The sequence below is a fragment of the Dermacentor silvarum genome, chromosome 8, assembly GCF_013339745.2.
Source record: "Dermacentor silvarum isolate Dsil-2018 chromosome 8, BIME_Dsil_1.4, whole genome shotgun sequence".
Classification (NCBI taxonomy): Eukaryota; Metazoa; Arthropoda; class Arachnida; order Ixodida; family Ixodidae; genus Dermacentor; species Dermacentor silvarum.
In genome coordinates, this window is record NC_051161.1 from 129,311,914 (window position 1) to 129,337,408 (window position 25,495).

At 44.3% G+C, this 25,495-nt stretch overlaps 1 protein-coding gene across 4 annotated transcripts in view; it reads left to right on the top strand.

The window, feature by feature from the left end:
• Positions 1–9,728: 9,728 nt before the first annotated feature.
• LOC119461702 (uncharacterized) overlaps positions 9,729–25,495 on the top strand; it is a 249,408-nt gene continuing 233,641 nt past the window's right edge. Inside the window, exons 1-5 of one of the 4 annotated variants that reach the window (XM_037723068.2) lie at positions 9,742–9,889; positions 17,137–17,285; positions 21,084–21,151; positions 23,225–23,308; positions 24,994–25,251. In XM_037723068.2, coding sequence (XP_037578996.1) covers positions 9,776–9,889; positions 17,137–17,285; positions 21,084–21,151; positions 23,225–23,308; positions 24,994–25,145 — 567 coding nt within the window. In that variant the 5' untranslated portion in view covers positions 9,742–9,775 and the 3' untranslated portion in view covers positions 25,146–25,251. Of the gene's footprint in view, positions 9,890–17,136; positions 17,286–21,083; positions 21,152–23,224; positions 23,309–24,993; positions 25,252–25,495 lie in introns of those variants that run through there. The other 3 variants (XM_049671932.1, XM_049671930.1, XM_049671931.1) reach the window with 3 other exon arrangements.

The window sequence follows — 25,495 nt, forward strand, 5'->3', positions numbered from 1 at the left end:
AAGCAGTAAAATATGGACGCAGCATGAAATCAGTGAGAAGAAAACTTAGCATAGGACAAGGCAAGATGTATGCACTGAACGATAAGCAGGGTAATATCATGACCAATTTCGATGACATAGTAAAAGCTGTGGGAGAATTCTATAGTGACCTGTGCAATGCCCAGAGCAGCCAAGATACTTTCATTCGAAGTAGTGATGAACAGAATACAGAGGCTCCTTCTATCATTAGCCATCAAGTTAGAAGGGTCTTCAAGACATGACCAGCGGAAAATCAGCAGGAGAAAATGGAATAACAGCCGGTTTATTCAAACATGGAGGAGGTATCATCATGAAAAGCTTGCGGCCCTTTATACGCAATGCCTCACGACTTCAAGTGTACCAGAGAGCTGAAAGAACGCCAACATTATACTAATCCACAAGAAGGCAGACGTTAATAAATTGAAGAATTACAGACCCATTAGCTTGCTTTCAGTATTATATAAAATATTCGCCAAGATAATTTTCAATAGAATCAGGACAACACTTGACTTCAGTCAACCAAGAGAACAGGCTGGCTTCAGGTAGGGATATTCTACGATGGATCATATTCATGTCATCATTCAGGTAATCGAGAAATATGCAGATTACAATCAACCTCTCTACATGGCTTTCATAGATTATGAAAAATCATTTGATTCAGTAGAAATACCAGCAGTCACAGAGGCATTGCGTACTCAAGGAGTACAGGAGGCATACGTGAATATATTGGCAAATATCTACAAGCATTCCACAGTTACCTTGGTTCTCCACAATAAAAGTACAAAGTTACCTATCAAGAAAGGGCTCAGGCAAGGAGACACAATCTCTCCAGTGCTATTCACTGCAAGCTTAGAAGAAGTATTCAAGCTCTTAGACTGGGAAGACTTAGGAGTTAGGATCAACGGAGAATATTTCAGCAACTTTCGGTTTGCAGATGGCATTGTCCTATTCAGAAACAATGGGAACAAATTACAGCAAATGATTGAGGACCTTAACCGAGAAAGTGTAAGTGTGGGGCTGAAGATTAATATGCAGAAGACAAACATAATGTCCAGTAGCCTGGCAAGGGAACAAGAATTCAGGATCGCCAGTCAGCCTCTAGAGTCTGTAAAGGAGTACCTTTATCTAGGTCAATTACTCATAAGGGACCCTGATTATGAGAAAGAAATTTACAGATGAATAAAAGTGGGTTGGAGTGCATACGGCAGGCATTGCCAAATCCTGACTGGGAGCTTACCACTGTCGTTGACATGAACAGTGTACAATCATTGCATTTTTACGGTGCTAACATAAGGGGCAGAAACTTGGAGGTTAACAAAGAATCTCGAAAACCTGTTAAGGACCACACAAGGAGCGATCAAACGAGAAATATTAGGCCTGTGAAGAAGAAGCCGCGCCTCCGTCCAGCGGCATTGCCAACGCTCGGCCCGCTCTGCTCGCACTGTTGGTCGCTGGTTTCTTTGGAGACGGTGCTCCACGCTGCCTCGCCGTTCTTGGAACTCGTAGCCTATTTGAAGGATACCGCCAATAAACCTCTTCTCAATTGGCGGAGGTAGCTAGAATTCCCCGGCCGCTTGCAGCCTGGAGCTTCAAACCCGAACGCTTCCGCCCATCACGACCGGCAACACAGACTCGCCGGCGGTTGCGCCCCAGCGCGTCATCTGCACCGGGGTTCCTCGGCAACGTGATACGAAGGTCTTCAGCGGTGCAGATGAAATGGACGGGGAGGACTGGTTTACGTCGTGTGAACGGGTGAGCGCGCATAACAAGTGGGACGACGTCGCGAAGTTGACCAACGTCATATTTTATCTTACTGGCGTTGCCCAACTCTGGTTCCAAAACCACGAAGTCGACATCCCGACATGGTGAACTTTCAAGACGTCTTTCACTGAAGTGTTTGGTCGAACTGCTGTCCGGAAACTATGCGCTGAACAGCGCTTGCGAGCCCGTGCACAGCAGACTGGTGAAAATTTCACTCGCTACATTGAAGAAGTCGTCGACCTTTGTAAACGTGTCACCGCCGCTATGCCCGAAGCTGATAAAGTTCAGAACATCCTCAAAGGCATCGATGACGACGCATTCCAGATGTTTTTGGCGAGGAACCCGCCCGCCGTTTCTGAAGTAGTCACGTTATGCCAGAGCTACGAAGAGTTCAAGAAGCAACGCACCCTGACTCGGCAGCCTCTGTCGACCGTCGACTCGCTAGCGAGTACGATTGCCGTTTCCGACCACTCTCCGCTGCTTCAGCAAATTCAAGACTTCGTGCGCGAGGAGGCTGCCGTCAACTTTCCTTGGCCCCCTTCACTCAGGAGCCATCCTGTCGTCTGCCTTCAACGCTTCGCACTGTCATTGCCGAAGAGATCGCTCAAGCTGTTCCAGTAGATGGCTACTAGTCATTCCCCGCAGCTTAAGATCCCAAATCTGTGCCTCTTTTCACGACGATCCGAAATGTGGCCACGCCGCGGTATTTAAGACCTACGAACGTATAAGCCATCGCTACTACTGGCGGGGATGTACAATTTTGTACGAAAGTTTGTTCAGTGCTGCCCTGACTGTCAACGTCGCAAATTACCACCTTTACATGCGTCTGGCGCCTTGCAGCCGCTGCCCGTGCCCTGCCAAACCCTTCGATCGCGTAGGCATTGACCTCTACGGCCCGCTTCCCATAACACCGGATGGCAATCGGTGTATCATAGTTGCTGTGGACCATTTGACACGCTACGCCGTAACTGCTGCTCTACCGAATGCTAGAGCGCGGGATATAGCCTCTTTCGTCCTGCATCGCTTCATCCTTCGACATGGCGCACCTCGAGAACTCCTCAGTGATAGAGGTCGCGCCTTCCTCTCCGAGGTCGTCGAAGCTCTGCTTTCGGAATGCGACATTATTCATCGAACGAGCACGGCTTACCATGCGCAAACTAACGGGCTCACGGAACGGTTTAACCGCACACTCGGTGATGTGCTCGTGATGTACGTGGCATGTGATCATGGGAACTGGGACCGCGTACTTCTTTTTGTAATGTTCGCATACAACACCGCGATACAAGCTACTACGAGATTTTCACCTTTCTTCCTCCTATATGGACGGGAGCCATTGCATACCATCGACACTCTCCTTCCATACAGACCTGACGGTTCCGAGTGCCCACCTGTGTACGAAGCTGCCCGACAAACCGAAGAGTGCCGCCAGCTCGCGCGGACCTTTACGTCACAAGAACAACAGGGCCAGAAGGAAGGCCGCGCCGACTCACTGCCCAGTCCCACGTATGCCCCAGGGTCTCATGTATGGCTGGCTGTTCCTTGCCAAACTCCAGGCCTTTCCTCATAACTCGTTTCAAAGTATGAAGGGCCTTAACCCGTCGTGGAGCGAACGTCCCCGGTGAGTTTACTCATCGAGCCACTGTCTCCATGTGACGACATGCGCCTGCGTGGACGTGACCTCGTCCACGTGGCACGTATCAAGTCTTACCATTACCCACGGCCAACAACCTCTTCGGTCACCAGGATGGCTCTTTTTCGGCGGGGGCGATTGTGAAGAAGAAGCCGCGCCTCAGTCCAGCTGCATCGCCAATGCTGGGCCCGCTCTGCTCACGCTGCTGATCGCTGGTGTCTTTCGAGACGGTGCTCCACGCTGCCTCGCCGTTCTTCGAACGTCCTTGAAGGACACCGCCGATAATCCTCTTCTCAGGCCTAACGTTAAGAGACAGGAAAAGAGCGGTGTGGATCAAAGAGCAAACGGGGATAGCCGATTTTCTAGTTGAAATTAAGAGAAAAAAATGGAGCTGGGCCGGCCATGTAATGCGTACTATGGATAACCGGTGGACCATTAGAGTTACAGAATGGATACTAAGAGAAGGGAAGCGCTGTCGAGGACGGCAGAAAACTAGGTGGGGTGATGAAGTTAAGGAATTTGCAGGCGCAAATTGGAATCAGCTTCCGCAAGACAGGTATAATTGGAGATCGCTGGGAGAGGCCTTCATCCTGCAGTCGACATAAATACAGGCTGCATGATGATGATTGCACACTCATAGTTTCCCCGTTTCTCGGGGAGGATGAAAACCATTAGGGACTTATTGTTTAGAGAAAATGTAGGCCACTATATGGTTAAGTGTGCAGGTTAATTAGGAGCTTGACAATAATTACTGGATACTGTTCTTCCAATTTTTTATGCCTTATGCGAGGCACGTGGTTGGCTTTTACTGGTTTCCTCAGTGAATTATGCGAGGCCCCGTCTTTATATTACGTTAAATTAGCATGTTGGAACAAACGATTATTGTTTCATATATGAAGAGTAAATACAGGCTTTACAGAAAAAAAATTCTAGAATTCTATACTGCCTTTGTCCTCAATGTTTCCCGTAGTCCTAAAACAATTGTCCAAGACACCTACTTCAATTTCGGCGAAAATAAATGGAATGATTGCTGTTTTCTGTGCCAGAAATTGGGAATTGTTACAAATAAGTACTGAATCCTTGCTCTTTTTGCTTTTCCCTACGTCTTACGAGGTTTGTAATTGGTTTCACCGGTGTACTCGATGAGCTAAACAAAGTACCTTGTTTATGTTTGGCGAAAATAAGGACATTTGATGGTATAATTTGTTGTAATTAGGTGGCTACAATTAGTACAATGTGTTTACGTTCATATGCATGTTATTGGCCAATTGGAACCATATTCATATTCAGGAAAGCCGCCTGGCCAAGAAGAATCACCTCAGCATAAAAATGTCAGGCCGCTGTAATATACGGAAGTCGTCAGGTAATGGTTCCGCTCCCATCGTTAACCTGTCGCTCGCACAGTATGTGATAAACACGACATACCACACAAAAGGGGATATCATGAGTCAAGTTCTGTGGCCTGGAATTTCATGCGTTTTCACAACGTAAAGCCGGTGCTATGAGTTTTCGGTAACGTGATCGCTTATACACCATTATAGCGCACCCATAAATACATTCGCCATGTCATTGTATTTATACTGACGGTTGGTTACATGCACGGCTACGGGGTACAACATTCAGAGTAGGGTGACCATTTTAATTCACACGCTTTCCATTGAACGTCTCATTAATTTTTTCATGCACTGCTACTTTGCCTTGAATGAGAAGCACCGGGAATTCAACTGGAGGTAAATCAGTTACATTGACCACAGTTATTTCTCAGTTGCCTTCACGTTTCTACGGCAGCTGTTCTTCACGCATGGGGCAGACTTTTCTGAGGTAGTTTTCCGAACATACCGGAATTCCGCCTTTAAAGGTTGAGTGCTAGAAAAGGCGGCAATTTCATGAACAGAGAATTTTAAATTTAAACTACGTAATACACAAGACATTGCAAATTACTGTTTTATGATTTTGGACATTGTCCAGTATTTAGGACATTTTTCCATGAAACTCTATACTATGTCAGTGTTGAGATAACTCTGCTAACGATTTTTGAGGGACCGATTTGTGGTCAATTTATTATTATACCAAAAATGCTTGCTTGCTGACTCTGAGACCGTATTAAGGGGCAATCTAGACAGTTTAGTTGGACAGCTTCAGGGCGGATATATTGAAGTTCGTCCTGATGGCACGACTCCCCGCTAATTTGGTATCATTTATAGCTGCCGAGGTTCAATTCCGCAATATGAGCGCGTGTTAAGAAGTGTGCATATTAGTAATATGACAAGGAGTGCATATTTGCCAACTCACTATGTTAACTGATCTGTCATGCAAGCAACGCGTCTTTCTTCAAGTAAAAGAGCGATGATGGTGGTATTTGCTACCCGTGTTTTGGACGCATCTGCATTATAAAGAACCACCAACACCTACTTTCAGTATGGGGCGACCATTACATCAGCCTATCCTAATTTGTTTTCACTGGGTGACACTCTCGTAGTTATGTTTCACAGTTTGCTCAGCTATGGCTGCATCACCACACCCATGCCTTCCAGGAACTAGACAATGTATATATCTATGTATTTATGCATTTGGAGTGCGACACCTGCTACACATTTGATGAAGGCGGTTACTGATTGCCGTGTTCTGAAGCAGGTGACCACATTCACATACATTGTACCCATGGCATAGGTTCATGCTATGCAAAATCGATTTAATTTAGAAGTGAAAGTACCTTGTCCATGTTGGCCTTCAAAGATGCCGTAACGTAGATAAAAACGGAGGGTTTAAGTGTTCTGTGAAATCAGTTAGCTGAAATTGTATCAGGAATCAGACTCATCCAAGCTTTGAATAGCGCCGTTTAATAGCGATGCTTTCTTTGCCATTTCCTTCAACTTTTTCACTGCTACTGCAGCTGCGGTCGCTGTCTTGCATGCCGCCTCTGGAGTTGGTTTAGAGTTTGCGTATACATGACAGCAGTGTGGCAGAGGACAGACTACGCGAGAAACTCGTTTGTATATTTATATCGCGTGACATGTGCACAGTGCCTTCTGGAGCTCCCCGGACGTCGCTACAATACGCTTGTGACAGATGTAATTATGATGTCGGCTTGGAACGTAACGCCCCACAATCAATTAATGTTTAACAGTTCTGCCACAGTGCATTGTGTCGTGTGAGGCAATGACATTGCTAATCTCCTCGCAGGCTATGAACAATGGCGCACAACACCTCTAGAAAGCATAACTGGCTGTGTGTTCGGTGTAATACTTAGGCACAAGTGGTGCACGAAAGTAACCTTTAACATCAACTCCCCACTTCAGTGTTGCACAAAAAGCGGATAAACAGTCACTGCAAAATTAACCTCCACTTATTGCCATTTAACGAAAACAGGACAGAAAGCTTGGCTTACATTGGTTACCACAGTGCGTGGGATCCCCATATTTTTTTTTCAGAATGAGTGGTCAAGCAATGTTCAGCAGATTTCGTGCGTTCCTTATTAGCATAGTTCTTTGACAAGTACGCTCATACGAGGTTAGGTTAGGTTGAGTGCTAGAAAACGTAGCAAGGTGAATAAGTTTCATAAAGGAGAATGCTTTCATTGACATGGAAGTATCAGGCGCTTTGGCCCTTTGCAAAGTATTAAAGTTAGCTAAGCTTGTGTGTTATAGGATAACCGTATGTTACTTAAGGGACGCCAATCTCCATTGCCAAACGTAAAGAAACGTCATATGGTATTTCTGCATAGCGTCGGGGCATATTATGTTCTGTAATGCCATAACAGTAAGTTATGTCACCATAGTTGTCAACATAAATCATGTGGTTACCTATTTAAAGTGAAGTTGAACGAAAGTATTGTTTAAAAATATGCAACCAAATTCACTGCATACAGTCGTCTTTATTTCATCCTACAGAACGTGCATTGTAAAGCCGTCTTTATGTAATAGTTAGTTCTCAAGCTACGCCGAAATGCAAATACCAACTCAGGCGAATGCCCACTGTGAGATGACGCAACGATGTCACCAGGAGGAAGGAGATGTATGATGCTTGCAGAGCAAGAATGGTAATGAGAGGTGTATACACCGGAGCAGTGCGGCACACTAATTCTAAACTCATTCTGGAAGAACGGCCGAGAATTAACACATTCCCAGTGGCAAAATCGATGAAAATCAAACCACGTGCCTCACCGAAGGCTGCGTGGTTTAGGCTGAGCTGACATAATAAGACAGTTTTTACGTAAGGCCCTACTTAGCCGACTTTGGCGGTCAGCACATAGGGCTAATATTATAAGCCCGCTTGCTGGACCTTCCATGCAGCGCACGTATTGCGTTTGCATATATTCACGTCAGTTGAAATACCGACAGGCCCAGCAGCAGCCATGCCAAATACCGAGGCGTAGGCAAATAAAGCTACGCCTTATTATCCTTAAGCCCGGTCGATGTGCTCTCGAGGTTCACATAATAAAGAAGGTGGTTGTTCCCGGCTCTTGAAAATAACGAGTGCGCAGAACGACGTTCGGCAAGAGAAGGCGCCCGACTCGACAAGGACTAGCTGAATCTTAGTCCGTGATGATTTGCTGTGTCCCATTTACACGGACACTACCACGTAAAGAGCAACGCACACACTGCCCTGAATCCTTAAGCAATAGAGCCGAGATCGAAATTTCAGGTCATGCGTTCAGGAAGCCTTTGTCGCACCCATAAGGTTTGATATACACGGAAGTTGTCACCCGCACTAAAGAACGGGATTGCACACGTGGCCCGATCGCAAAGAGAGAGAGAAATTTCTGATTTGTCGCCATCAACAAAATATAATTGAGTACAATTTCGCGCAAATGAGGTGCCTATTGAAAAATTAAGAGAAATTCCTGCTTGTTCCAGCGCGCATAGCTAGAGATTTCAGATAGTTTAGGTAGAGTGCTTGGCACTGTACTGAATATACGACTGTGCGGAAAGATACCACGTACCTTTCCGCCGCGAAGCCGCATTGCAATGGCCGACATAAGAATCGTCAAGAGAGTAAACATTATGAAAATTTTACTGCTTACCTTTTCACTGATGACTTTAGAAGGCGTATTGTATTTGCTGGACAACGGTCAGTCAGTTCTTAAAACAAAAATCTCTAGCTAAAACTTTGTGGTTAGCGCCAGTTTTGAGGAATACGGGGTGAATGCTTCCAGCGGAACGCATTGCTGTACCAGTTAAGTGTTTCCTGTATTGCTGTTTTAAGTGCGTAATTTTATTAGCTGGAAAAACAATGCATTTCGCTGAAAACGTAGGATTCCTGCTGTAGAAATGGTGTGGCGTACATAGTTCGACAATTGCAGCATGCCCCCTAAATCAATTAAGCCAACCTATTTAGCAAACTATTGCTAACAATGTGGACAACTTAAGACGCAAATGCTTGCGTCCGCTATTAATATCAGGATTTGGCTGTTTAAAATGCTCGTTTTGTCTGTCATCTCTTGATTTTATTGTTCTGAAATAATCGTCTGAGGAGCTGGTATAATATATGATTGCCTGAGGGTCACCACTGATAATTAGCGAGCAGCTTCATCGAACACGCATGATCGCCCTGAGTTCTCCACGTGCAGTTCCCGTCAAAACAATTCAAAATGCTGAGTCATGGGTTTGCAACCCGGAATTTAAAATAGCTGGAATTCATAATGAATATGTGAGTCTCCTGTCACTTTCTTGCTAAAGGCGATCCATCGGCTCTTTTTATTACACAAGCCACTGTCAAGGGGAAAAAATTGCATTCGAGGAATCTTGCGCGTTGGTGTTCGCAAAAGCCTGTGGCTCAAAATTTAATTATTACCCCATTGGCCAGCCTCGGTTGTCTTTTCCCAGTTCCCATTGTGGGTTTCTGAAGGTGTCAGGTGTCAGTGACCCGTTGGTATTTTTATTTGGAAAATGTTTAGGGTAGCACAGACGTACACATTAAAGTAGCAAAGAAAATGTGACCTGAGATGAGTTTTTACAGAAATGTCGAGGTGACCTGCTACGGACGGCAACAACACCTAGAAAGGTGTGTTTTTCGCAAAACGTGGCACCCATAGCCCGAAACCCAATTTAATCTTATATAATTTGTTAGCTCCAAGGCTGCCAAATAAATCATAAGCTCCGTCACTTCAGGACACAGACGAGCGAAATATGCGCAGCGGACACAAGAACGACGGGCTAACAAGAACAAGAAAATTAAAGCGGCATTCAATGTGAAGCGAGAGTGACAGGCGCATTAATTTCAAATATTAGTTTCATCAGTGAGAAATGTAACGGCTCCGGCAATTCTCGTACAGAGCCACTAGCAAGTTATTAGCCAGTATCAAATTAACCGGAGAGGGTATAAATGACTCGCAGCAAAGCGCTGTGGACATAACCAGCTAAAAGAATGAAGCATTATCTGATTGTGTTTTCGGCTGCTGTGGCCATCGTGCTGCTATCCAGATCAGACGCTGGCAAAGGACCCAATGTTTTGCAACGCGACGCACCGGACGCTTTCAAGGTAAGGAGCAATGGTTCGGAAAAAGTAGAATTTGCTCTTCTGAACGGAGTTATAGGAAATCTTACCGTTTTTGTCAGCGCTGGCGCACTATAACCTCACCGAAAATTTTGCTATCACATTTCACTGTTATTTACCTGAGTTCGCCTATATTTCTCGCAAGAAAGTACATCGATACGCATGATGTGAATAGAGACGCAGGAAAAACGGATGTTGAGACGCGGCTTATGTTTTCAATTTGTTTCGAATACAGAGGAATATTTTCAATATACAGATGATGTGAGCAGCTGAGATGCAGCCTCAATCAATGCCATGCACTTGCTTGCCTATATGCAGAGAAATGTTCTCGCTACAGCCAGAATAAATGTTAGCGTTGCTCTTATTACCTCAATTACACCAGGAATTTCGTTAGAGACCCGCCGTGGCGGCTTAGTGGCTATGGTGTTGAGCTGCTAAGCGCGAGTTGGCGATAAGAAATTCCAGCCGCGGCGTCAACATTTCGATGGGGGCGAAATGCGACAACACCCGTGTCCGTGCAATCGGGGCACGGCAAATATCCCCAGTTAGTCAAAATTAATCCGGAGTCGCCCACTATGGCGTGCCTCATAATAACATCGCATATCTGGCACGTAAAATTCTAGAATTAAAAACGATTCGTTAGAGAAGAAACGGGATTGACGGAGTCCGTGCAGACTTTATTGTACGGTCTATCATGCATAACATCTTTAACCCTTTAACTGCTAACTCAACAAAACTGTTGACCTTACAAAATCATCTGCAAAAACTAGACAAATCCAAATATTAGTCTGTTCCTTTCAATGTACCTTTATTTATGTACTTACAGCAGTGGTATTCAATAAAATGTCGAGCGTGAGCAGCAGCAGTTCTATTGGTCATGAAACCTCAGGGCTTTCTCTTTATCCTCCTAGCGCACGTGGGGGTCATATTCTCCCCAAAGCGATTTTTTTCCTTTTTTAAGCAATCTCGTATTTCTTAACCCTATGGAGTATATCTCAAGAACACAGAATGACCTAGCCAAAGCAAATGCCAGAGACCACTTTTGGACCCTACATTTAACTTCCTCCTCGTGGTTAACAATACTTTTGACATGCTGTATCTCGCTTAGTATTTCGAGAAACCGTTTATATTTCAATTGGTATGAATTTGAGCATAAAGAAAAACTAAGGCAATAAAACCACTTCTAGGTCAAGTCTTTCTAAACTTGCCAGGTAAAGGGTTAAGCAGTAGAGGAATGGACAGGCTTTACTGAGAAATCCGAAAGAAACGCACAAAACGTTGCCTGAACCGATATATTGAAAGCTTGCAGTCGGTTCAATATCGACTATGCATACATGTTATGTGTAAAGGAGAAAACACAAGCTGCAATCACATCCAACATGTTTTACATGTAGGTATGATGTCCCACTCAAAAGCATACTAGAACAAATTCTAAGAGGCTTGACTTCGTACTTGTTGCATTATAACAATTAATACTCTGTAAATACACAACACTCCAACACAACAAAATGATGTATAAAACAAAACAAAAACTAGAAAAAGAAAAGCTTAACGCACCTGGCAGTAACAAAAAAATTTCAGCATTCTGTTGGGTTGCTGGAGTAATATAATTTGCAAATCAATTTTGAACATCTAACAACATTTATTTCTAGTGATAGCTCATTGCAAACATTCGCGCCGGAAAACTGAAGCTGAAAACTGCACCGTAAAGGCTATGTCATCTTACAGGTTATAGGTTAGTAGCTTGCCTAGTGTTACAATTGGGAAAAAAGAAAATGTTCAATGGTAGCAGAAAATTCGTTCGGACATGTTGTTTCTCATATTGCAGATCTGATAATATCGCAGTTACACAAAGGATATAATACATAGCTCTAAGGTTTGTAGTTGAAAAGCACAATGGGCTGGAGCTATTAATGCGTAATGTCTGTTTTTCTGTGTCTACACAAAAGCGATACATACGTTATACCATTCGAGTCCCCTACATTTTATTCTAATCGCTAATGTGAAAGCGATTGAAAGCCAAATTACACACTAAAAGCATTGTTCAGCTCTCTCCAAGGGCTTAAACTGAATACTACTGTATTGCACAAATACGGATATCATCATCAGTCTATATATCCACAACAGGACGAAGGCCTGTCCCTCTGATCTTCAATTACCCCTGTCTTGGGCTAGCTGATTTAAACTTGCGCCTGCAAATTTCCTAACTCCATCAGCCCACCTAGCTTTCTGCCGTCCTCAACTGCGCTTCCCTTCCCATGGTATCCATTCTGTAACTCTGATGGTCCACGGGTATCCATCATACGCATTTCATTGCCTGCCCAGCTTTGTTTTTTCCCTCTTAATGTCAACTAGAATATCAGCTATTCCGCTTTCTCTCTGATTCACACCACTCTCTTCCTGTCTCATAGCGTTAGGCCTAACATTTTTCGATCTATCGCTCTTTCTGTGGCCCTTAACTTGTTCTCGAGCTACTTTGTTAACCTACAAGTTTCTGCCCCATGTGTTAGCACCAGTAGAATGCAATAATTGTACACATTTCTTTCCAGTGGTAAGCTCCCAGTCAGGATATCGTAATGCCTGCCGTATGCACTCCAAGGCACTTTTATTCTTCTGTAAATTTCTTTCTCATGATCAGGGTCCCCTATGAGTAAATGACCTAGGTAAACGTACTCCTTTTCAGACTCTAGAGGCTGACTGGCGATCCTGAATTCTTGTTCCTTTGCCAAGCTATTGAACACTGTTTGTCTTCTCCATAATAATCTTCAACCCCACACTTACACTTTCTCGGTTAAGGTCCTCAATCATTTGCTGTAATTCGTTCCCATTGTTGCTGAATAGGACAATGCCATCTGCAAACCGATGGTTGCTGAGATATTCTCCGTTGATCCTAACTCCTAAGCCTCCCAGTCTAAGAGCTTGAATACTTCTAAGCATGCAGTGAATAGCATTGGAGAGATTGTGTCTCCTTACTTAACCCCTTTCTTGATAGGTATCTTTCTACTTTTCTTGTGGAGAACCAAAGTTACTGTACAATCCTTGTACATATTTGCCAAGGTATTCATGTATGCGTACTGTACTCCTTGATTACGCAATGCCTCTAGGACTGCTGGTATCTCTACTGAATCAAATGCTTTTTCATAATCTATGAAAGCCATATAGAGAGGTTGGATGTACTCCGCCGATTTATCTATTACCTGATTGATGACATGGATATGATCCACCGTAGAATATCCCTTCCTGAAGCCAGCCTGTTGTCCTGGTTCGCTGAAGTCAAGCGTTGCTCATATTTTATTGGAAATTATCTTGGTGAATATTTTATTCAATACAGAATGCAAGCTAATGGGTCTACAATTCTTCAATTCTTTAACGTCTCCCTTCTTATGGATGAGTTTAATGTTCGCGTTCTTCCAGCTTTTTGGTAGACTTGAAGTAGTGAGGCATGCGTAAAAAGGGCCGCAAGCTTTCAAGCATGATGTCTGTTCCATCTTTGATTAAATCGACTGTTATTCCATATTCTCCAGCAGCTTTTCCCCTGGTCATGTCTTTTAAGGCCCTTATAACTTCATCGCTAGTTACAGAAGGAGCCTCTGTATCCCGTTCATCACTATTTCGAATGAAAGCTTGGCTGCACTGTGTTCTGTGCAGATAAGTATAGAATTATTTTGCTACTTTTATTATGTCATCTAAATTGCTGATTATATTACCCTGGGCATCTTTCAGTACATACATTTTGCATTGGCCTATGCCAAGTTTTCTTCTCACGGATTTCATGCTGTGTTCATATTTTACTGCTTCCTCAATCTTTTTGACGTTATAATTTCTGATATCCCATATTTTATTCGTGTTGATCAGTTTAGACTGTTCTGCGAATTTTATATGGTCTCTCCAGTTCGCCAATTTAATGTTTTTCTGTTTCTTTATTAGGTCCTTTGTTACTTGGGAGAGCCTACCTACTTGTTGCCTTGCTGCCTTACCTCCCACTTCAATTGCTGCATCTGAGATCAGCCTAGTTAAGGTTTCATTCATTACCTCTATGTTGTCTTCATCTTTCTGTTCTGAAGCTGAATATTTGTTTGCGAGGACCAGCCTGAATTGGTCTGCTTTTACCCTTACTGCATCTAGGTTTGCCTGTTTCTTCTTGACTAATTTTATTCTTTCTCTCTGCAAATTGAGAGAAATCCTAGACCTCACTAACCTATGGTCACTGCACTTTACCCTTCCTAAAGGAAGGGTAAAGTGCAGCAGCTGGAGAACAAGTTAAGGGCCACACAAAGAGCGATAGATCGAAAAATGTTAGGCCTAACGCTAAGAGACAGGAAGAGAGTGGTGTGAATCAGAGAGAAAGCGGGGATAGCTGATATTCTAGTTGACATTAAGAGGAAAAAAAAACAAAGCTGGGCAGGCCATGAAATGCGTATGATGGGAAAGGAAAGGTGCAGCATGCTGGGATGCTGCACTATGCTGGGATCCGCAGATAGTATGAAATCTATTTCATTGGTTGTTTCTCTAATAGGGCTTTTCCAATTCCCCTTCCTAAAGAAGGTATTCATTATTCGGAGCCTACTCCTTTCCGCGAATCCTAACAACATCTCTCTTCTAGTGTTCCTAGAATCGATGCCGTAGTTGCCAATTGCTTGCTCGCCAGCCTGCTTTTTCGCCGCTTTTGCATTGAAGTCGCCCATGACTTCAGTATACTGAGTTTGCACCTTTGTCATTTCTAATTCAACATCGTCATAGAACTGTTCCATTTCTTCATCATCGTGACTGGAGGTTGGGGCGTAGGCTTGCACTACCTTCATTCTATACCTCCTATTCAACTGTATTACGACGACTGCTACCCTCTCATTATTGCCTTAGAATTGAATTAATGCTGTAGAATTCCTCAATGTTTCCCGCTATGTCCTTATGGACTAGAAGTCCTACACCGAATTCTCTCTGATCTGGAAGACCTCTCTAGCAGAGGACGCGGCCGTTGGTCAGCACTGTATAAGCCTCACCAGTTCTTCTCACCTCACTAAGACCAATATTATCCCAGACAATACCTGATAATTCTTCAAATAGCCGTGCTAAGCTAGCCTCACTGGATAGGGTGCGAGTGTTGAACGTTGCCAGGTGCAGTTTCCAGTGGCAGCCTGTCCGGACCCAGATATTCTTAGCAGGCTTTGCCGCGTCGCAGGTCTGACCGCCGCCTTGGTCAGGTGCTCCGTAGCCGCTGGGGACTGAGGGCCATGGGTAATTGTAGGAGTAATAAGGGAGGTAGTGGCCGAATACTGCACCAGGGAGGTCAATTCCTGTCCTGGTGAGGGAGTCCTAATTTGGTTGCACCTGGACAAATATAACTCCACTATCTCCCGGAGAATATTTTTTGCCGGTGTCAGGCGTCGCTCCATGCCTGAAAATGTAGTGGACTAGAGCAGGATACGAACTTACAACATTCAGATTAGAAGCCGGGTGTTCTACTTCTGGTCCACGCCACCAATTGGCTGGTATTGTCTATTGCAGAAATACGGTATTTGCCCTTAATTTTCACCAGCCAACTTGTTGTACACGAATGACTTGCAGGAAACGTAATTATAATGTGGGAAACGGCTACCAAAAGCTAATTAATGTTCTTTTCCAGCAACCAACTCTTCAATGAAGCCTACGTTGCTCAAGCTTATCCCTTTAGGAAAATGATGTGTTCCTGCCAATGTGCACACATGAAGTCTAACATCCTATTGTGCTCTCTGTGTGGTGTTCTTTAGTTGGGGCCCCTTAAGACCGACCATTTCTTTTCTAAAGGATTTATCACCACGTTGGGGTACTGCAAACAAAAACAATCGTCGGATCCAAACATTTGTGGAAATTGATGATACATGAAGCTTTGTTCGATGTTTACGGAAATAGATGCTAGTTTAACCAAACGTAATGGTAATGAGACAAATGCGGACTTGAAATGAAGCAAATGCAAGAAATGCTTGCCCAAATGTAGCGCTAATGAGGCAACCGCAGTGGAAATGCTGTGAAGCAAGTACCTCAATACAGGGGCGGCGTCCGTATCAACATGAAAGGAATGTACAATAAACTTGTTAGATGGAAACCCAGGTGTCTCTGTTTTTCTTTTTTTTTTGTACCACACATCACATCCGCGACTGATGAGACAGTTAATATGCGCTACGCTTCATCAGTAATGTCAGTGTTATAATTCATAATGTCCCTTCAACTAGACCCTTTTGATGCGCTTGCGCGGGCGTCTTGTCATGACTGCCCACGATGCGCTGAACGAACTCGTATTTTGCATATAATCAAGTCTGTTCTTGATGGTGCTTTACTTGGCGCATCAGTGAGAAACGGTACATACGTGAAGAAATGGGACACGCAACAATAAATGTTCAAGGTCTGAATCCCTCGCTCTTCAGACAAGTATGATAGTCACGTTTTTGACGTATCCGACGCATGAGAACGGGTAACTTTGCAAGATCAACGAGGAACGTCGCAGAACTCCCATAAAGACTGTCGGAACCGTCTAACGTACCTGTAAATGTTGGAGGGAGACGTCCGAGTAGCTTTAGCCACAGCCAACATGTCTTGTTATATGCGGTTTTTGAGAACCTAATCTTATGCTGACTGAACTCAAAAACGTTTCGCGTCGAAAACTGAGGACTCATATATTATGCACAAATTTACATTTTCCCATCAAAAACAGAGCAATCATATAATATACACAAATGATACACAAAAAAAGAAAAAAAGCGCTGAGAAGCTTGTTTCTGTTTATGCGTACTGATTAAGCAGGCTGTTCAGAAGCTGTAGACAAAACCAGCTGGAAAATGCTTCAGTTAGTGAAGCGCGCTTTCCCTCGACGACGCCTCACGCGCTCGCATGCCTTTGTTCAGTGAAGTGTACTTAATAGCAAAGCAAGAGCGACCCGTAACAGCGCTGTAGCAGACGACGCGAAGCACCTCCCCTTGGTGCCCGTGCGCCTGCGCCGATTCGCTTCGACGCGCGGCCGCGCCGGAAGCACTGGCCCTCCGCGGAGCTCGGCCACGCGGAGCCGTGTTCACCCCAAGAGTGGACGACACTGTACATGTTGTACGATGCTGTCACCCTGAATTGCAGAACATGAACGTAGAGCGTACTCTGTCATATCCTTAGATCTACTGAGCAACGCGTCATGTCGTAAACACACAGCCCATCAACAAGAGTTATCAGCCGGCACGATATATGAACTTTCTTTTCTTTACACCTAGGTCTTCGCAGCGTTCCCCTACGCGGTCGGCATTTCTGACTCTGACAATGATACCATCTTTGAATGCCTGACGGCGAAGCGCAAGGACTTTGACCCCGAGGCGAAGACAGTAACTTACGTGTGGTCACTAAGTGATGGCCCTGGCAAGAGGTAAGTCTTTCGTAACACTCTTTTGGGAAAAAATAAAATAAAAAAGTCGCAGTTTCGTCCTAAAGGCGAACAATCAATGGCGATACAAAATTAGTAGAGAGCTTTGCGGAGTAAGGATAGTAGTTTTGTCGGCTGGATAAACTTGGACACATTCGCTTACTAACTGAATTAACAAGCCTGGTGTCAGCGCGCTGAAGCAAACACTCGATGATCCCACTCGACGACCGCAGACAACCGCTCTCAAAACCCTGGCGTGAGCAAGTGCAGCTTCAGCAGCGAGCCAAGGTTCGTGGGGTCTATCGCTTCAACGGAAACTGAGCGGCGAAAGCACCACGCATACAAAGCTATGAGCTGTCTGCATATTGCTTTCAAGATACGGTGCGGGCGACCGGCCTTAACCGCTCAAAGTACATGTTCGCAGTTGCGGGCAGAGTAGAAGACACAACCCCTTCCTCCCGCGTTGCCTTCCCGTTGTCTTCCTTTCGCGTGCGAGACTGAGTCGCATGCTGCCCTTGCGCCGTTGGTAGAGGAGCAGGACGTCGCCCCCGGCCATTCGTGCGACGGTCGCGTTTGCTCTCCGCCGTGCGTTCGCTCTCCGTGAAAGCGCGCGACCCTCGTGCGCTTTCACTCGCACATACGATTTTATCACCCTTGGATTTTATGCGGAACACCACGGCGACGATGACGGCGACGGCAGAAATGCGCTTTGAGTGTCTATATAATTGCTATCCCAATAAAATACGCTAGCGCTCTTCAACGCTACAAAGGCGCCATAACTTTCACAATAATGCCTGTCGAAATTTCGTTAGACTTACCCTCGCTATAGAGATGCTTCAGATTCCATGCTACATTTCGACAAGGTACTAGCCTAATCGAAATACCCTGATTATTTGCGGAATGCGCAGTGACCGGACAAAATGCGCTGCTTCCTATATTCTCCAATGAATTGCAGCTATGAAGTAAAAAAAAGGAAAAAAAAACAACGGACGTTGCAGCGTAAGTTTCGCCATCTTGGGAAAGTAATTTGAAGGCCTAACGTTAAACCTTAATTACACATCCGACGCTTTTGAAGGAATAAATCTCACGCAAAGTATTTCCGGAAATCTGGTTATCTAGCCTTTTTCAGTGTTGCGCGAACTATTACGAGGTGGCACATAGAGGTGAAAGGCGAGCAATTGTGTTTGTGACGCGAGCTCATGTGTAACAAAACCTGCACGACGACGCCAGAAGCAAGGTGGCAGCAACGATGGCATAATGACGCCATGTTGAAGAAGGCGATGGTGGTCCATGGATCAGCGGTTACAACGACAATGGCTTAGCCTATTTTCCAGGAGCACTAACCTCTCGCTTCGGAAATATTCAAACTCCGAATAGATGACGAGGCGCCCGCCAAACTTTTCCAGGCGCTTACTGGAATAAGGACCAAGTGTAGTTCACTCGCGCTCTCTATGCCACCGTCTGTGGCCCTACGGGTGCGCCCTCTAGCCGTGGCAATGGCGGCGTCAGTTGAAAGCCCAACAGCAGCCACATTCTATTTTGAAAAAAAGAAAGATTCCGGCTTATGAGGCAGAACCTTAACATTACTACCATGAAGTACTTGGTAATAGGTAAAGAATGGTTCGAAGTAATGTGAGTGCGATTAAAACAAACATTCGTTTCTCAATATATTATGTCCCATCTGTGATAGCTTGTGTATTGTGGTCCACGTAACATTTACAAGTATGGTCTCTAGCAGCACTAGGGATTTTGTCGCACCAGCGGATATACAAGAGAAATAATAATGTTACCTACAGTAACGCCCTAATGAAACGCGCACATGGGAAATGAGCTAGAAAAAAATTATTTTGCCAGGGTTTTCTATGTGTGCCAAACTGTTCATTCACACACGTTTACTTTCAGCGCTAGATCACCCTTAGGGCCCCCCTGCACCTTAATGAGAATTTCTTGATTTTAATGTTCTAGTTTATTTTTGCTGGCATTTTATTCTGGCATGGGAGTAAACAAAGAAGATAACTTTATGCTCATAGAGAGAAATGCAGAGGTGTGCGGTGAAGTTAAGTTATATCGGGCACATTCTAGCGTGCGAAATCCCTGTGATACGAATAAGAGCGGCCTTTCTGCGCATTGTCTTATCTATTCCAACAAACGGAAGTGAAAAAAAGTATAAATGAAAAAAGAAAGCCTAAAATTTCCATAAAGTTGCTTGAAAACGCGATGTTTTCAAAAAAATTCTCCTGAGGAGCTCCTATCTGAACAAATGGAATCCGAGAAATAGTTTTCCTCGCCATCCATGCATCACATTTTATGAAGTTCTCTGCATTTTAAAGAAAAATATCAAAATACCGACGGAAAGGGGCAGATCTGAGATTAAAGCAATCAATATTTAACAAACATTTTTGAATATTGCGAAAACATTCTCTAACATCATATTTACAACACTGCAACACCGCATTACATATGATATCACCATTACGCGATCCCTATTTTTGTGATAACTATTCGCCGCACGGATTTCCCGATTTGTGAAGTTTGTGCTTACTAGTTTACACTTAAATAAGTTAACCAATTCTTGCAAAAAATTGGGGTTTCTTATAAAACCTGCTTTCTGCCGTGCCTAGAATTTGTCTAGTTCTATGAAATGGATGAAGCCTTATTAATATCAGATAAATTGTTGCCCAATGACACAATGTCTGTGTTTTACGTGTGTTTAAATTTGCAAATTAGAATTTGACCTGGAGGTTAAGATTAAGGTCATCTTGAGATTATATTTATTATTTATACTTATGAGTATAAATACTTATGAGTTGAAGTCAGAGGGAATATCAAGCAGAAGGACAGGCTGCATGCAGCCAGAGCCTGATTATAGGGGACTGCCTGGCAGATAAAAATCATTGACATAAGTGTAGTTTTAGAACACCAATTTACAATATGAGATCACAACAATATTGGATAAATAATACGCATTTTAGAATGCATGTGAACGAACAGTTTAGTTAGGTCAGAGAATGCCATACAACTAATTGTGAAGCGTATAATCCTTTTACCTTCATCCTATGCAAATGCAGTCTCATGTGATGTTGACTTACTTTTTTTTCCCCGGACAAGTAAGGACTCTGACTTGATGCACCGTTTTAGTTTGTAAACTACAGTGGTGAGAAGCTTTGCCGAAATGCAAACACTAAATCAGGTCGACAGACATGAGACGCCAGCGCAAGCGATCTCACAAGGATGAAGGTGGTCTATAATAATTGTAGACGCTATTACATATACGAGGTCTATGTTCTTTGAACATACCGATGAGTTCACAATGTAGGCGGCTAATTTATCTTGTGAGGTATTGCATATATCAGATGAGAGAGTCAGCGAACCCGAAGCAGCAGCAGCAACACCAATGCTGAGAAGAGGCGAAGGGAAAAAGAAAGTTTCGCTTTAAAATTGGGACAGCTATCTACGCGAGCATCCTCCTCGTACTATAGTTTTCGTACTTTACGCCGAAGCGCATTAAACAGATATCGGATCAGGAAAGTCAACAGACGGGGGAGGTAGCACCCATGCTTGACTCATCTTCAGATCCCTTGTCTTGTGGTGCATTGTTCGAACGATGAGCCTAGGCGCATGCTGAAAAGCAAAGCATGGTTTCTCAGAGCGCGCTCGGCACAATGTAGTGATAATTTTTAGGATTTGAAGCGATGACGTGGGAAGTTCACAGTCATGCTCGTGCGTTTGAAGTATTAAAAAAGGAGAGGTGTATTAGGCGTTGCTCAAGATGGGTGCTCATTGCCGATTATTGCATTTCAGGAAGCATGTTGGTTTTCACCACACCGCTGGTGCAACGCCGGATACCACAAACTTCATAGTTGGCAAAGGTAGACACATTTATTATTCTCACTTCGTGATCGTACTTGTCAAACTCCACTTTTGCTCGACTTTGTCGTAATGAGGCCAGAGTGCTTGCAATTGTCATCCAACGCTCAACGAACAAATCTGTGGGCGTATCCGATAAGCCCGTCTAGATATGTTTCCTCCGGTAACATAAAAATGACGTAAATTGATAAAATAAATTTTACGTTTTTTTACAGCAGAATGTGTTAATCAGCCCTGTGTAAAGATGCAAGTGTAAGCATTAAACGCTTGACAGTTGAAAATCTTCAGCCGGCACGTTAAATTGTACGTTTCCTTCTACGTTATCGCTCCCGTACCTGCTGTGTCATCCACTGTACATGCGCAAAGCTGTCGGTACGCAGTAGGCGGCTGGAGGTAAAAGTGTAAATATCTGACTTCTGATGGTATGAGGCCCTTCAAGTGCCGCTTGTTCCTTGTGGTTGTTTTTGGTGAGCTGAACATAATTGCCTTCATTTATGGCGCTTGTACCATAAAACGTATCCACGGCGACAACAGTGTCCCAAAGTTTAGTTACAATTACTTCCAATAGCACTGCCTTTAAAACAAGGAAACAAAGCTTAGCCTACTTGATCTAATGAGATTATATGGAGATATTGCTCTCTATCATTCTGCCAATTTCTAGTTTGTTTTTTCTCTTCAATAAAATCTCTACCTCTATATTGCAAACTTACCTACGCCTGTAACGACCATGGTATTTGTTCATGTTATTTAAACTTTTTATTGCGATAGCAATTATATGGACACTCAAAAGCAGATTTCTGCCGTCGCCGTCGCCGTCGCCGTGAGGTTCCGTATGACGTCATTTGGAGAAGAGCTAAACGTCGCCTCCCTCCCCCCCCCCCCTCCCCCACGGCTTCTCGCGCGTCGGAAGAAGGTGCGTTTGCTCTACATATATGGTGATTGTAAAGGAGAAAAGAGATGCCTACTTCTGCAGCCCTTAAGCGAGCACGGCGCAGAACGCGCGTTTGTTCTCCGCCGTGCGTTCACTCCCCGTGAAAGACGCGCCCCTCGCGCCCTTTCACTCGCACATACAGCGTTCGGCGCGCGGCGACGATTTCTTCTCCAAATGACGTCCTACGGAACCTCACGGCGACGGCGACGGCGACGGCGACGGCTACGGCGACGGCTACGGCGACGGCGACGCCGACGGCAGAAATCTGCTTTTGAGTGTCCATATAATTGCTATCGCAATAAAATCGTCGCCGCGCGCCGAACGCTGTATGTGCGAGTGAAAGGGCGCGAGGGGCGCGTCTTTCACGGGGAGCGAACGCACGGCGGAGAACAAACGCGCGTTCTGCGCCGTGCTCGCTTAAGGGCTGCAGAAGTAGGCGTCTCTGTTCTCCTTCACAATCACCATGTATGTAGAGCAAACGCGCCTTCTTCTGACGCACGAAAGGCAGTGGGGTGGGGGGGGGGGAGGGGAGGGAAGGGAGGGGACGTTTAGCTGCGGCACCAAGTGCCTACTTATATCAGAGGCTCCGGCAACAGTCACCAACGCCGCACGCATTTTGAGCGAACGCGGGCAAAACGCCGATGGCGTCGACAACAGTTCTGCGTGTTGCCGATGCTGCTGCATGTCCAAGTTTATACAGCTGATAAAGCTAATATCATTACTCCGTATAGCTCTCTACAAGTTTGCTATCGCAATTGATGCTTCGCCTTTCAGGTGAAACTGCGACAACTTTTTTTTCCAGTTGTCCTAAGCCTCTCTTTCTTTATCTACAAATTTTCGACTAAAACTAAACATTTCTGGATGAGCAACGCCTGCCTACACGGGAAAATTCTTCGGCGTTTATCTTGCACCTAGTTCCACCCCTCTCTTTATTATCGACTGCAAACTAAATGAGTTGTTGCTTTTGCGAAAATAAGTTACTGTGTCGAAACGTTGGCTACAGTCTGGGACATTCCCGTATTCCATCACACCTGATCACTTCCCTAGTTCTGTAAAAACGCGGGCATCGTAATGTTTCTCAGCTTCCAGAAGTTTGTGCTTTGATTTTCCCATAGACTTAATTCGCACAACTACCTTTTTGCAGATTCCAATGAAGTGGAAGTGGCATATATAACTTGGAGCGACTACAAAGACTGCGCCATCACTGAAGTTCCACACTACGGAGACCGTAAGAATTCAGCCAAAGAACACCCAATCCATTGCTCAGTCAAATTATTTCTTGTGGTTTCAGCAAAACCTATTTGACAGACTCACCATTAACATTGAGCAAAACATTTAAAAAATACTTGGAACCGTTCCTCAGATGGCGTTCATGCCTCTTAACTTAAGTGCCGAATGTTTCTGCTTTCCGAGAAATCAAGCAATGAACCCTTCTCCACTAGACCGAACCGTAAATATTTAAAGAAAAGGGTGCGTTTTCGACTTACCAAAGCGGCCATCTTTGTGCTTTCGACGGGATCGAGGTTGCAAGCTTATCAGTGTATCTAGGCTGATTGCCCCGTTGTGCGATGAAAAAAATCAATTATGCTTTGAAAGCAAAAAAATGTGATGCTAAAGTTAGCTTTTGTGCATAGAATATCTGCGTGTGGACGTTCTCTACAACTTAATGAAAGAACTTAACTTGAATAGAACGCCATCTATATTTATAAGATTGCCACCATCGTGGACATTGTAAATACTCGATTCTTTTCATGAGAATTAAGAATTTCATGACTGATTTCTTACCTGAAGCGAAAATGTGAACTGCCTCAAGTGGACAGCGGGGCATATGAGTCCCACTTGATCAAAGTGACCTAACTGGACAGCGGGACATATAGGTCTCACTTTCTTTTTTGGAATAGAACACTTCTCGGCATTCGGATTGGTTTTTATGGAATCAAGAAGTGATCAATAGCTCGCTAAAAATCTCTTACACAAGATAACAATTGTTTCCTCGTTGTGTCCAACAAAGAGTTAACGTAGAACGGGCATTTGCGAGAATGACCACCCACAAGCCACGCATGTCGAGTGCTACTTACAAACCACAGCGAGGCAGGCAGTGATCAATCAATACTTAGGCAGTGATCAATAGAGTCGGTGTTAAGATTCTTCCATGTTTTTAGCCACGTTGGTTCACAAATTCATACGCGTTCACTGAGGCAGCTATTTTAAAACACATGAGTGTCTTTACGCCCCTGCATATAACCTAAGGAAGAGGTGAGGTGATAAGATAAAAACGGCATTTTTCCAAATGACATGTTTCTTTAATGAACAACCGAAGACACGGCTGAATCATGATGGCCGTCTCATTGACGATATCACATAACAAGTACCCCCAATGATTAATTTTATGTTACAATTACTAGGCCTAGGCTAAATTGTTCTTACGCACGGTGGTGCGTAATTTGGTCGGCCATTCTACAGAGGATGCTAAATACACAAGCTGAAACCATGGCAGCACGAAATCACGGCGTAACAAATCTACGGCCCGTTCCGATAAATTCGTTGCCAATTCTTTTTTGAGATGACGCAAGGACGGCAAAAGTGAAATGTGTCTTCCCACTTGCCAGAGAGACTGAACTCTATGAAAGGTGTTAAAATGAGTATGAAAGGTCATATGAGAACCATCGTACAAATATACTCCACCTGCGTTTGTCACCCTCTGTGCAGACACCAGTTATTGTACTTGTCAATCAACTTTATACCTGACACGCGATGAGTGGGTGAGGTGTAGTCGGCATCGTTTGTATGGCTAACCATATCTACGCATGAAATTCAGTTCAACTTTATATTCAAAGTATTAGCAGCATATTTTTCAAAGACCTTGAAGCTGTCAGAACATTGCTTTTTTAATTTTTTTCTCATGCTCTGTAGAGTGCACCTTGTGGGTGTCGCAAGAAGTGGAGGACCTTGTACCTGAGTACTGTCTAGAGCAGTTCCACGACGTATGCGGTGTCGTGGTTCCCCTTCACGACAGCGACCTCTGCGAGGATGACCTGAATGACGAGGAGGACGACGACGAATAGCCGCCGAAAACACACACTTGAAAAACCACTGCTTATATCCACACGTTGGTCACGGTTGCAAAATGTACGCGGCCAATTTCTTTACGAAATAAACTTTTGCTTGTAATTATTAGTATATTATTACGCCCAAATTACTGTTGTTTCTTGTTTTGCATGTAGCGTCAGTCGACGCTTGTATTGTAAAAGTTATGGCAAGTACTTCCGACTGATTCTCGAGCATGGGCTGAGGTTACTGAGGTAGATTATGCTGATGCTGTATACAAGCGAGTGAAAACACGCTGAAGCACAGGTTTGGAGGGAAGGGGCGCTAAATGTGGTTTTATTGGCGTTGATGAATAAGTTAGTATGAA